This window comes from Triticum aestivum, chromosome 4B (assembly GCF_018294505.1).
Source record: "Triticum aestivum cultivar Chinese Spring chromosome 4B, IWGSC CS RefSeq v2.1, whole genome shotgun sequence".
NCBI classification, from domain to species: domain Eukaryota; kingdom Viridiplantae; phylum Streptophyta; class Magnoliopsida; order Poales; family Poaceae; genus Triticum; species Triticum aestivum.
In genome coordinates this window covers 515,949,747-515,964,279 of record NC_057804.1, presented here as the reverse complement: position 1 = coordinate 515,964,279, position 14,533 = coordinate 515,949,747, and the positions used below count along the sequence as shown (strand labels likewise).

Genomic DNA, 14,533 nt, shown 5'->3' with positions numbered 1-14,533 from the left:
TCTTCAATTGACGCGGCTTGGAAAGCACGTTCCAGAGAACACACATCGTCTCTCTCTTCACAAGGCACCGTGATGACTCCACCGCTTCCTGGCATCTTGAGGACATTGTAGCCGTGATGAGTCACGGCCATGAACCTGGCTAGGGCTGGGTACCCGAGGATGGCATTGTACGGCAGGCGAATGTGAGCGACGTCGAAGTCAATGAGCTTGGTGCGGTAGTTGTCACGCTTCCCGAAGGTAACAGGAAGGCGGACCTGCCCTATCAGAACCGTGGAACCATCAGTGACTCCTAAGAAAGGCTTGGTTGGCTGCAGCTGATTGTAGGGCACTTGGAGATTGTTGAACGTCTCGACGGATAGGACATTGAGCCCTGCTCCGCCATCGATGAGGGTCCTGGTGACTTGCACATTACTGATGATTGGGGAACAAAACATCGGGAGGACTCTGGCTGTGGCCGTGCACTTGAGCTGATCCGCTGAGCTGAACGTGATAGCGCACGCTGACCACCTGAGAGGGCGTGTGGCCTCAAGGTTGGGGAGAACTGCATTCACTTTGCAAGCAAACTGCTTGAAGATGCGCTGAGAGGCCGGGGCTTGAGCGCCGCCCAAGATACAAGCGATTGCGCGCGGCTCCTAGAAGCCTCCAGCCCCCTCGTCCTGATGATGGTCTTCATTCCTCCTCGGTTGTGGTGGCAGGGGAGGGAGGCCCGCATTGCCTTGTGGGCGATCCTTGCGAGGCTGATCCCTCCAACCTCCCTCGCGAGGCGGGTCCCTCCAACCTCCCTCACGAGGCTGGTCCTGCCACCGATCCTCGCGAGGTCGGTCACGCCACCCTTGGCGAGGGCCACGGTCTTCCCATCGTCCTCCACCTCTTCCTCCTCCTCGGCCATAGCCCCGGTCGCTGCGCTCGGGGCGTCGGCCGGCACGCACGTCCTGCACGGCCCTGAGCTCTTGGCATTCGTTGGTGTTGTGGGTGTGGAGGTCGTGGTACACGCAGTACCGGCTGCCCTTGGATGACTCAGGATGATCCCTGCCTCGCTTGGTGTCCAGCTCTGCCGCGAGCATGGCAGCCCCCTTGCGCTTCACGTCCTTGACCTTGGGCTTCTTCTCTTCTTGGTCGGCAGCCGGCAGCTCAAGGAGGGAAAGGCGCCATTCCTCAGCCCTAGCACACTTGGTCGCCAAATTGAACAGCTCCAGGGAGGTGCACATGTCCTCATGAATCGCAAGCTCCTCCTTCATCTTGACGTCACGCACACCGTCGGAGAAGGCTGAGATGATGGCCTCCTCAGACACCCTGGGGATCTTAAGGCGAGCGCTATTGAAACGCTGGATGAACTTCTGCAGGGTCTCTCCCGGCTGCTGCTTGATGCGGCGCAAGTCGCTCATGGCCGGGGGCCGGTCGCGTGTGCCTTGGAAGTTGCCGATGAATCGGGTGCGCATCTCGTCCCAGGAGGAGATGGTGCCAGGAGCCAGGTTCAGGAGCCAGGTGCGGGCACCATCCTTGAGCGCCATGGGGAACCAGTTCGCCATGACCTTCTCGTCCCCGTTGGCGGCTTCGATGCCCAGCTCATAGAGCTGGAGGAAATCTGCAGGGTCAGCCGTGCCATCATAGCACGGGGGCAGATCTGGCTTGAACTTGCCCGGCCAGGCCACGATGCACAGCTCGGCGGTGAAGGCACGACAACCTGCAGTGGCCACAGGAGGCCTTGGGTGACGGAGAGCTTGATCTTGGAAATCTCTGTGCACTGCCGCCAGGAGCAGCGCGGGGTCATGACGCGCTGGAGTAGGAGCGCATTCGTGCCCGGCCGGTGCGAGGAGCACACGGGCAGCTTCTTGGGGGCGAGGGATCTCTAGGCAGCTCTTCTCCTGTTGTGCTGGCGCAGGACGGTGTGGATTCCGCCCAGGAGCCACGCGCCTTGGGGCCAAGGCGCCTTCTTGAGGGGAAGGCGGCTGAGGTGCCCCCGGAGCTTTGTCGCCCGCGCAGGGCGGGGCGCGGTGCAGCGAGAGGGATGGCACAGGGGAGCCCCCAGCGGCGCTGACGAGCTCGGTGATGCGGGCGAGCCACTCGTCGTAGAGGTCGTCGACGGGACGATAGTGCAGGAGCTCCCGCGCCAGGAGCAGCACGGCGTGCGCGTCCGCAGGAGCGCGACGGACGTGGGACGAGGAACCGGCTAGAGTCAGCGACGGGGTGGCGGTGCGGCCTTCTCGCCGCACCGAAGGATGCAGGGACGACGCCTGCTGCTCGTTCCCCGCCGGGCCGGTAGCGGCGTTGACGGCAGGCGACGGGGAATGGCGGGGGCGCCCGCCGACGGGGGCCGTCTGGGCGACGCGAGTGGCGAGAGCGGCCCGGCGCTCGGCGCGGGCTCGACGAGCGTCTGACATGGATGCGACGGGCGGCAAAACATGAAGCGACGGAAGGCGGATTCCGGCGCACCCCTACCTAACGCGCCAAATGTCGGATTTCGGGTTCCGGCAGACCCTCAAGGTTCGAACTTTGTGGTGCATGCGGAGATCACACCTTCTGCCTACCCACGTCTCGTCGCCTCGCAAGGATCTAAAACTACACGAAGAACAACACAAGGGACACGAGATTTATACTAGTTCAGGCCACCATTGTGGTGTAATACCCTACTCCAGTTTGTGGTGTGGTGGATTGCCTCAGGGGCTGATGATGAACAGTACAAGGGAGAACAGCCTCGCGAGGGGCTGTTCTTGGCTGGTGCGATGAACTGCTTGGGTGAGTTCAGTCGCCTCTCTTTCTCTCTAGTCTACCCAAAATCTCTCCTCCCCCTACTCTGCGGTGGCTAGCTCTATTTATAGAGGGAGACCCTGGGCCTCTTCCCAAATATTGAGCGGGAAGGGCGCCAACAATTGGCCATTTTGAAGGGGAACATCTAGTACTCTTATCCTGACTAAAGTCGGTCCTCGCCTGCCAAAGACCCTGATGGTGACGCCGGCTTGGGCTCCACGATGACCTCCATCCTGCCGTCCTGCTGGTCTTGGTCTTGTTGCACCGAAATGGTCGCCTTTGCTCGATACTCTTGCCTGCGCTTGCCCTCTTTGCACCAAAGAGGAAACAAGGACTCTGCGCAGGCCGGCGCCCGCCTGGCTTCGGTCGTCATGGCTTGCTTCATGGGCACCTCGTGAGGTACCCCGCCTTGATCTCTCCGCCTCCTCGCGAGCCAGCCTGACGAGGCTGTGCCCGAGGAAGCCTCCTGTCATCCGCCCCGCGAGGCTTGGCCCCTCGCGAGGGTCTTGAGCATGTGTTGATGAAGATGGGCCGTACTGGGCCACTCCTTGAGCCACGCCGCAGGCTGCAGGCAGGCAAGTATGGGTACCCCCGTTCCCTGAACGCCGACAAATGTAGACACAAAGCTCGGTGCTGAGATGAGTTTGGTGTTGCCCTAGTTCTAGAGGTTCCATTGTGATGGCTCCATATTTTACGCATTTTCACAGGCTCCGTATATCAATTTATATCATGTCCCATTGAGTCAGTTACATGCCATGATTTCCAAATTTAATCCTTTTCACCATGAGCATTGCATAATCTTTATTCTTTGTTAGTGTTTATAAGTTTTCTTTCTCTTTGTGTGTTTTGTAGGTGATGAGGACTTCTCATGCATTTAGCACGATGAAAGTAGTTCAAATGGTGGACATTCAGACCCCCAACTTAGCCGTTTCGGAGAGTGAAAAAAACCATTGTTAACAGTGCTCAAAACAAATATCTAATAGCAGAAATGGATCGGCTTCGCTCACATGAACCCAACAAAACCAAGAACATCAAATTTCGAGTTCATATGAAGACACGGCGACCGATTTACCGAAGAGGGCCACACTATAAGACACCGTTTCATACGACCATAGTTGGTCGTACGCGCAGTCGTATGGAAGGAAATCACGCTCAAAAGTTAGCTCTTCAGATGAAATTATTCCCCCAATTTCATCCCGTTTATTCCTACTTGTTTCTTGGCCTTGAAGAAGTGTTTAAAGGCTCATCTAGAGCCCTTGGGTCAAAGGGGAGATGCTACATCAGCGGAGGAGGCTATGAGAGAACTTAGAGCATCTCCAACAGCCGCGCTAAGCGCCGCGCGCAAAAAACCTATTTGCCGCGCGTGCTTCGTCATGTTTAGCGCGGCCGCCAGTGCTGGCTCCAGCAGCCGCGCTATAATGCAGCGCGCGCGCCGCCTAGCAGCGCGCAAAAATACAGCACGCGAGACTCGCCGGGCATTTAAACATATATGATATTTTGGATACAAAATGAGTTTGAAACGTTCATCAAAATGCAATGAACATGTGAAATTTGACACAAACAAGTTGATGAATAAAAGTTCATGCCCACAAGTTCAAAATCATGCCCACAAGTTCATCCAACCAAGTTCAAATGCAAACTAAAGTTCAAGACATAAATGAAAGACACATCAATCATCTTCCTCGTCTTCGTCCTCATCTTCCGAAGACGATTCTTCTGCCTCTGAAGATGAATCTTCCTCCGCCGCCTTGTTCTTCTTCGCGGATGTTTTGCCCTTCTTCGGCCGCACCGCATTGGGGACCTTCGACGGTGCGGCGGCGGCACGGGACGGCGCCGGCGCGACGCCACCTGGCGCCATGGTCATCCGCGGCGGCAAGAAGAGGCTGCGTGCGAGGCCGACGCTCGGCGGAGCTCCGACGGTGGCGATGCCAACGCTCCCTGCGCTAGGGTTTCCGGCGGCGGTGGCGGCTGCGGCGGGGGGGGGGGTCGCGGCTTTACAACGGGGTGAGCGGGGTGCCGGTGTGCGCGTCCATGGGTGGGTGGCAGGGCGCCGGCGCCAGCGCGCGCGAGGCGTAGGAGGAGGAGAGGAGAGAGTGCGGCACGAGCGCTCGAGTGTGCCGTGCGCTGTAGCGGGCGCTCGAAATACACCGCGCGGGACAGTGTTTTCGACAGCGCGCCCAACTCGTTATAGCGCGCGTGCCGTTTTTGCGCCCCCGCTGGAGCGACCCGCCGCGTTGCGCGCACGCTAAAACAGACTAATTTGCGGCGTGGCGCTAGTTTAGCGTGGCTGTTGGAGATGCTCTTATACATACACACACGCCTTCAACTCTATCCGCCTCCACCACTCTTCATCAAGTCTCAATTATCATTCATCTCCACGTCCTTCCGTCGTCCACATCAAGAACAACGTTATTTCAACCAAGAGGGATATCGGAAGGGATCCGTCGCGCCACCATCATCATCACCATCCGTCGTGCCACCTCTATCACCATCATCATCAACCCTTCTTTCTCCTCCATGATGGATTGTAAGAGCAACTCCAACGGGCCAACCCAAACGGACGGCGCATTTGTCCGCTTTATGTCCGTTTGGGTCGGCCGCCCGCCCTGAGTCCGTCCTGTTTTGCATTTGGGTCGGCAGTCCGCCCAACGCGCCGGCCCATTTTCATGTCCGCACTCAATTTTTAAAAAAGGCACGCGGCCATAGATCATGCCAGCGGACATGTCTCATGCCAGCACCATGCCAGCGCCGACACACATTGCCGGCTTCAAAAAATATCACCACACAGTTCATGCTGGCGCACTCGCCAGCGGCCGACACACATGCCAGCATACTAAAAAGGGGTGGGACATGAGTTCGGTCATGCCAGCGCACGAGCCGGCATACAAAAAAGAAGGCGCTCGCGGCCATGAGATCACTCGGCGGTGAACTTGAGCATGTCAGCCTGCATTTTCTCGAACCACGACCTCTTCCTTGGCGACACGATGTTGAGATCCACCTTCATGATCTCCACCCCGGTCATCATGCTCGGGAGAGCCACTTCTTTGGCCTTGGTCTTGGCATTGGCGGCCTTGGTCTTGGCGTTGGCGGCCTCGATCTCGAGCATCTTTGCTTGCTTCTCCGCCTCCAACTCAAGCATCTTGGCTTGCTTCTCCGCGTCCATCTCTAGCCTCCTCCTTTGGATCTCCATGAAGGCGTTCATTTGCTCCTCTTTGAAACACCGGCGCTCCTCCTCTCTTGATTCCTTCTTGTTCATCATGCCCTCCACGCTTGTGATCAAGGCATTCGATGCCACATCCCGCTTGTCGTCCTTCTTGGAGTTGGTCTTCCCCCGCGGTCGAGCCGGCTCGCCGCCCCAACCTCCTCCACGGCTTTCTTCCTCCCGCGCGACTTGAGGGTAGCATATTGCGCCTTGAACTTCTCCTTGTCTTTGATGACCCTAAAGCAATGGGAGAGGTTGAAGCACTTGCCATTGTGTTGGACCTTGAATGCCTCCAAAGCTTGAAATGCCTACAAATGTTTTCATGCAAGCATGTTGGCACAAATGGTATGTAAATGAACACGCAAGCATGAACTTGATGACATAAAAGAGGGCGGCTTGCTACCATACCATGTCTTGCATGCCAATTTTTCTCACGGGGCGGACCTTGACGCTCTCAAGAGTGGCACAAAACTAGTTGCACTCTTGTTGGATCACTCTTCATCGCTTCGAAATGGACACCCACCCACGCGTGCTCACAATTTGGTAGGGAGGAAACTTCTTGAGCTCATGAAACTCCCAGTGGACACGAATCCAAAAAGTTGAATGCTTTTGTTCGATGCCGGTCTTGGGTTCTTGTCCAATGTCTCTCCAACACTCGCAAAGAAGCTTGTCCACGGCCGCCGTGTATGCCTTCGTGCGCTTGCTCTTGTGCTCCAGTTTCGGCCCGACAGCTTGGTTGGCGAGCTCGTCCTCAAACAAAGGCTCCACTTCGGTGTCACACTCCTCCTCTTCTTCTTTCCCGTAGTCGTCTGGAAACTCGTGGTCAAGTGGGAAGCCGTCCAGGTCCATGCCGACCAGATCACGCATGAAGGCCGACTGATCGGGATCATAGCCCGCGCCCGGCGTGAACGCCCTGCGGCCGTCCTGGCTTTGTGTCTCATTGGGATCGTAGCCAGCGGCCGGCGCACTGCCCTCGAAGATGAGGTTCTGCATGTAGTCCTCTTTGCTGGCGGCCGACATTTCGTCGAACAGGTTGCGGGCGTCAGGTAGCACGTCAGTCGGCATCTATCGTGCGCGTTTCCTCGCGCCTCCGCATGACGAGCCACCGGCTACCGATGTGGCATTGTGGTCGATGGGCGCGGGCGCGGGTGTGGAAGGCGCCACCACGCTCACGTCGGGCAAGAACTCCCCCGAGAGGCGGGATGCCTGCGGGTACACGTGGAAGCCGGGCATCGGGGTGCAAGCCGACGCGTGGGGCGACTCGGGCAGCACCATCCGAGGGAACACAGACAAGCCGGTGCTTAGCGCGGCGGCCACGACGGTGTTGACGAAGCCGTGCTGGCTAGGGTTTAACCCTAGCATATAGAGCGCCTCCCTCGTTGCCGCTGCGACGCGGGCGTTGGTGACCTCCTGCTGAGCGGCGGCGGCGACGGTGACAGCCGCGATGGCTTCACCCTTGGCGTCCGCGGCGTGCCTCCGGCCCTTCCTCTTGGCCGACTCCGCCGCCTGTTGTTCGGGCATCAGCGCCTTCTTTGACTTGATCGCGACGGCGGTCTTGCGTGGGGCACGAGGCTTGCCTTTGCCGGAGGGGGCGGTCTTCATGCCGGACGAGGCGAGGGAGGCGAGGCCAGCGACGGTGTCAAGGTCGAGGTCGTCGTCCATGGCGGGTGTGGGGCGGGAGTGCACACGGGCGGGAGGGTTTTGGAGAAAATGGGAGCAAATGATGGTGGCTGCCACCGACCGACGGGCCCGGGGAGAGGAGTAGGCGTGCACACGCGTCCATCTCGTGTCCGCGCCGACGCAAATCCGGCTCAAAAATGGGCCAGGAATGGGTTGCCCGCGGATGAAAAGCGGACGCGCGTCCGTTTGGGTCGGCACGTTGGACCGCCTTTTGTGTCCGCGCTGACCCAAACGGACGGCGGTGGACGAAATGGGTCGCCCCATTGGAGTTGCTCTAACAACTCTTAAACCCCCTTTATGTGATGTTATTTGAGTAATTGTTGGCTATGGGTCGATCGATTAGTAAGTGGTACTTGATATGTTTATAGTCTATTTATGTGTGTTGCTTGTTTATCTGTACGGTAATTCAGTGATCGGAGACGTTCAATCTATTGGCGTCATTGGCATAGTTGGAGACTTTCAACTTTTAGGCCACACATGAAGTCGATAGTTGGTTGTAAAAACCGACGGACTTGCGACGTTACATGTGCTGACATTTTGAGGGAAACACAATTATTGTAGGAGCACGGTTGTCCGTAGAACCTATTGCCTTCATCCGTTCCCTGTGGCCTTAATATTTTATGTTAGCCGCCGTTGGTATGGGACAAGAAGTAGGACAAATGAAAGTTATCTCAACATGACCGTCTTGAGAGATAACGTTATGTGATGGACCACCCACCATCAGTAGATTGTGGTATCCTATAATGCAGATACTAACTTAGCCACTACATGTCATAGTCGTAAAGTTTAACTCCATTCCTTGCCCGTACCAAATGAGACCGTACCTAAATGCGAGCAACCTCATCTAAAACATCACATACTTCTCTTAGTTTATTTCCTTTGTTTAGTTTAGTATTTATTTTCCATTCATTCTAGTACCTTAGTTTAATTCTTCCTTTTTCCATTCCCTATCAACCTACTTAAGTAAACTATTTACAAACTTTGGTTTGGGCGTGAGGGAAGTTGTGTTAAGTGACAACACAACTACAGGGATTATGGTGCCATCCTATTCGCTCCCTGTGGGATCGACAAACCTTACTTATCATGAAATTGGTACATAGCCATGTGCACTTGCATGCCATCACATTGGTTCTTCCATAGCATACACTAGTGGAGCTTAGTGTAAGTCAGGGGCACCCCTCCCCCTGAATTTTGAACTATGTGAAGATTTTTTTGAGAAAGCAGAGATTAGAGAAGTGTTTTGCCCCCTTTTTCCCACAAAAAATTTTTCTACCAACCACTGTCAGACATGGTAGTCTACCTAGCGCACGAGAGGAAGAAAGTTGTCGGGTAAGCGTTTGCAACACTCGCTGGTATGATTTCTTCGACACGCTCATCTACTACTTAATCAACAAATTTTTGGTGGTCATGGTTCGCAGGCGTGGCAACATGGACGTAGCGATGCGAGACGAGGTGTGTGCCGCCCGTTGCACTGAGGTGAGATTTATCGGTATCCCCATGAATCAATATGTTCACTATGCCGGTTTACTCATTACCAATTTTGTTCTCGTTTCTTGATCCCGTGTTCTGGCATAACCGTGATCAAGTCACACCGTGTCTGGCGAGACGATGATGGATACCATCACACCGAGGAATCCCTAATAATATCCCTCCATCATCAGAGAGGTAAATACCAATCTTGAGCTATCAAGTACCTTGTCATACTTTTCCGATGTACCCGAAAGTTGCCATTATGATCACCGTGTTACGCGTGATGCTTGACGACCCCAAGGTACACCTTCCGGCATGAAGGTACTCTTTTTTTGAATACAGTATAAATGCAAGCGCTCATATATACGCGCATATACTCACCCCTATAGATGCATGCACATCCGAGAGACTGAGCCGACGTGAAGGTACTCGATACTCTCATGATGTAAGGAACTATACAAATGTTAACTTCTTTGTGATGATACTTATAACTTAGTGACGGTTTGATCTCAAAGTATAACAATCAATTGGGTTTGTTCAACACAAGTATTCTTGAAACTGTGTCCTCAAAGTTGCTGCTATCCATTGTTACACTAAATCATGCCCATGTTCAAGAAAACGAAATCATAATGCAACACTTGAGCTAGTTTTAGAGGCGAAACTAAGAATCAATTTTAGCGTTTATTATTCCGTACATGCAAATGAGTTTTTTTTCTCTGAAAATTCGTGATGATTTATTCAAATTCAGGAACATCTCTGAAAATTTGGACATTTTTAATTCTGATTTTCATAGAATGGTGATCATATTTCTCAAATTTAAAACTAAAATTAAACGTTTTTGACATTTCTTGAATTCGTATTTTTTTATAAGAATACTAAAAATTTGGAACATTTAGATGGAATATATTGTGATATTATAAGAGTAGTAAAAAGGGAAAACAGAGCAAACCTGCATAGGCAGGCTGGCAGGCTGAAACTAGCGATGGTTTTCTTTTTTCTGCCGATCTGGGCCACTGGGCCTGGCCCATATGCACGCTTGGCTGCCATCGCGCTCGCTCCCGTAGACGCGCCCCGTTTAAGCAAGCCCTAGACTGCTGCTGCTGTGTGTCTTCCTCTGCTCCGCACCGCCGCCTCTGCAGCCTCCCCGACGACGAGATCCACCCGACCCCTACCTCTCCCCCGCCTCCGCCCCGTCGCCCGTCCCCGAGGTACCCCGCCCGACCGCCCCCAGTCAGTTCTCTTCTCCGTGGCTGGATCAGCGCGATGCGTTCCTGACATTTTTTCTGTCTCTCTCCGTGGTTGGGCAGATGGAGAGGGTGCTCAAGGATGACGCCATCCAGGAGAAGGGCGAGCGCGCCAGGATGGTAACCACCCACTTCCCATCTGATCTGCTTGTTTTCCTTCTTGTTCTGACCGGGTCGGTTCGTTCGTCCATCCGTTGGTTTGATGGCGCTGCTGCAACTGTGTGCAATTAGCTTACTGATCTCATTTAGACTGCAAAATCCGTAGATTGTTAAGTGCCAGATCAACAACCTGACCGTCAGCTTCGCGTAGTAGGATCTATAGGTTACCGCGGCAGACACACACACTGATGCTGTATTGCTGTTGCATAATGCGCTTCTGCAACTGTGCGCAATGGGTTTACCGGTCTCCTTCGACTGCAGAAGCTGAATATTACTCCCTCCGTTCATAAATAAGTGATGTGGTTTCAGTTCACTTATTTATGACGGCGGTAATACCTTGTAGAATCATTGTTCAGCCTCTTTGTTTATGTGGGGTTCTTATTCATCTGATTTCGTCCCCCTGGCAGGCTTCTTTTGTAGGTGCCATGGCGATCGCAGACTTAGTCAAGACCACATTGGGCCCAAAAGGAATGGTACGTGCTGCTCACAGAGGAAAAAATTGCAGTTTGGGCAAAAGATGGCGCCAGCCATTCGAATGCTACATGATTTTCCTTGGAATTTACATGTTACCTTTTTTATGTCCAGGACAAGATCCTTCAGTCGACTGGCCGAGGGCGGAGTGTCACCGTTACAAATGATGGTGCTACCATTTTGAAGTCCCTTCATATCGACAACCCTGCTGCCAAGGTCCTTGTTGGTATCCTTTTGTTTGAGCCTACTGCTCTATGATTTTCCTGCTGAGATGATGCTTGTTTCTAGATCTGGCAATGCAGGCTTCTTATAGCTTCTCCTGACCCCATTTGATTAGTTGGTTATATTTATGTTCTCCCTAATTGAAAGAAAATGTAGTCCTTAATGGTTGTTAGACATCTCAAAAGTCCAAGATGATGAAGTTGGTGATGGAACAACTTCTGTTGTTGTGTTGGCTGGAGAACTGTTGAGGGAGGCTGAAAAGTTGGTTAACATGAAGATTCATCCGATGACTATTATTGCAGGTGATCCTCATTTTAGACGCAGTTTATTCAACATGTTATCCCTGACATTTAAAATTGTGCAACTCTTAGTTACCACCTCAATACATGTTACTAAGTTTTTGGTGAGTGATGATACAATAACAATATCTGCAGATCAGTAAGACATGTCAAGTTTGGAAAATGACATCTCATGCTTACATACTTTGTTTTTCAATTTGTCATGTTTAAATGATTAAAAACAGCTCCCTTAGTCTAGGCAACTTCTGGATTTTAAAAGCAAGACAGTGCCTTAAAAAAAATGAAAGCAGTGCACTTCTGTGTTGATATCATGTTGGCGATGGACAACTACGACCCTTTGTTTTCTGTTCCATTTTCATGTTTGCGTCTTCATTTTTTATCTTTCTGGCTTGCTTATTAATGCAGAAATGATACACATGATATTTGAGAGATACACATGGATACATGATGGAACTATTTGCAAATATGTAGCTAATCATTTAGTTACATTTGAACATCTCTAATGCTTCATCATCTCTCTGTACTATTAGGTTACAGAATGGCTGCTGAGTGTGCCAGAAATGCTTTGCTGAAAAGGACCATGGACAACAAAGACAATACAGGTCATCTATTTAGTTACTTTCTCATATATGATTTCTTAACTATATTTAAACACTATGTAATCTTCTTTTAGTAAGTACTTATGTTATGTGGAACAAAATTTATGTTTGCATTAATCCTTGGGGCGGATACTTATTTTCCCCACTTTATCTTTTAATGAGCATCACTTCCTAGAATACTAGCTTAGCACCTGGTATCGCTGATTTCCTAGTTGGGACTTGGCATTGACCTGGCAGTAATTTTCAGTCTCAGATGTTTAAAGTTTATTGCAGTCATTATGATTTATATTTTATATATCAAGAGTCTGCCACCAGGAATAGTCTTCTGACAGTAAACCTTCATTGGTGCTGCAGACAAGTTCAGATCAGATCTCATGAACATTGCCATGACTACGCTTAGTTCAAAAATTCTCTCCCAGGACAAGGAGTATTTTGCTGAACTTGCAGTTGATGCTGTCCTCAGGCTTAAGGTAAACATGATTGGGGGAAGTTGGTCATAATAACTTTTCTATATGTGGGATGTTGCTTGAAGTCTAGTTCATTAGTTCATAATTATCCATTCACATTGTTACGTTTTGTTAGTAAAACGTTGATTTGGTATGCACCACACTTGTTCATTGGTGGCAGGGTAGCACCAACTTGGAGTCAATCCAAATTCTGAAGAAACCGGGAGGTTCTCTTAAGGATTCCTTTTTGGATGAAGGGTATGTTCTTTCAAACCCTTTCTTTTTTATCCCGATTATATTATGGTTCTATATCAATTACAAACAGACTGATACACATATACCATTTTGAATCTGTTTTGTAGGTTCATTCTTGATAAGAAGATTGGCCTTGGTCAACCAAAGCGAATTGAAAACGCTAATATTCTGGTTGCGAACACTGCTATGGACACAGATAAAGTTAAGATTTATGGGGCACGTGTCCGGGTGGATTCGATGGCTAAGGTTGCAGATATTGAAGCTGCCGAGAAACAGAAAATGAGAGAGAAAGTTGAGAAAATCATTGGCCACGGGATCAACTGCTTTGTCAACAGGCAGCTAATCTACAACTTCCCTGAAGAACTTTTTGCTGATGCTGGCATACTCGCAGTTGAGCATGCTGACTTTGAGGGCATCGAGCGGCTAGCTCTTGTCACTGGAGGTGATATTGCATCAACTTTTGACAACCCAGAGTCTGTTAAGCTTGGGCACTGCAAGCTCATCGAAGAGATTATGATTGGGGAGGACAGGCTGATTCATTTCTCCGGGGTTGCGATGGGGCAAGCATGCACCATTGTCCTGAGAGGAGCAAGGTATGCCTTATTCTTTAGGTGTAGCTCCTTATCATGCACTGATAACATTGTATTATTCAGGCATTCTGTTTTATTTGGCTGTACACTGAATACACGTGTCTTGTTGTCTACAGTGAGCATGTGCTTGATGAGGCTGAGAGGTCCTTGCATGATGCCCTATGTGTGCTTTCTCAGACAGTAACTGACACGCGTGTCATATATGGTGGTGGATGGCCTGAGATGGTGATGTCCAAGGAGGTGGATGAACTTGCAAGGAAGACCCCTGGGAAGAAATCTCACGCGATTGATGCCTTTTCACGCGCCCTGCAAGCCATCCCAACAATCATTGCTGACAATGCTGCTCTGGATAGTGCTGAGCTGATCTCCCAGCTCCGAGCCGAGCACCACAAAGTGAACAGCACTGCTGGAATTGATGTCATCAGCGGCGGGGTAAGCTCATGGAGACACCACCAACTTGCTATGTAGTGTAGCTTGTACAGGAGTGATTTTGAAACTAACATGGTCTGGTGTCGTGCAGCTGGGAGACATGCAGAAGCGCGGGATATGTGAGGCGTTCAAGGTGAAGCAGGCCATCGTCCTGTCTGCGACCGAGGCCGCGGAGATGATCCTGAGGGTCGACGAGATCATAACCTGCGCCCCGCGCAGGAGGGAGGACAGGATGTGAGCGCTGTCTCGATGCGGCGCTCTCATATGTATGATGGTTTGCCGAGTTTTGGCTGGGTTGCCGTGGTCCACGACTGCTTTAAAGTTTGACCGACTCCATTTCGATTGTTGTTGAACCCTGACCCCTAAGCGACTGGAACTTGTAGCTGCTAGTGTTGTTCTGTAGGGAGTGGCTTGGTTTTCTTTCAGTTGATTTTCCACTAGAGGATATAGTGATTTCTAAGTGTAACCTTGCATTTGCTGTACTTTGTTGGTTATCTATCAGCCGTTGCTATTTGTGTGTTGGACACGGCACATGTATGGCAGAATCGGTCCCAATTTTGATTGTGATGAGTTGTGCAACAAAGATAGGACCTGTGCGATTGGAGCTTTGATGATCTGTTTGACAAGTGTTTACTTATTGTCAGCTGATTAATAAATTTTGGTTCTTTATATCTTTGTCAGATGAGCATTTATGCTGGACCACATTCAGGGCCCGTTCG

General features: G+C 51.4%; 1 protein-coding gene across 1 annotated transcript; it reads left to right on the top strand.

Annotated features, from left to right (window-relative positions):
* The first annotated feature begins 10,165 nt into the window (after positions 1-10,165).
* On the top strand, positions 10,166-14,327 carry LOC123093005 (T-complex protein 1 subunit beta). Its single transcript, XM_044514879.1, has 11 exons — positions 10,166-10,308; positions 10,408-10,464; positions 10,911-10,976; positions 11,089-11,200; positions 11,370-11,498; positions 12,026-12,097; positions 12,449-12,564; positions 12,722-12,798; positions 12,903-13,388; positions 13,502-13,817; positions 13,906-14,327. Exons 2-11 carry the CDS (start codon positions 10,408-10,410, stop codon positions 14,050-14,052), a joined length of 1,578 nt encoding a protein of 525 aa, XP_044370814.1. The 5' UTR covers positions 10,166-10,308; the 3' UTR covers positions 14,053-14,327.
* The last annotated feature ends 206 nt before the right edge of the window (positions 14,328-14,533 follow it).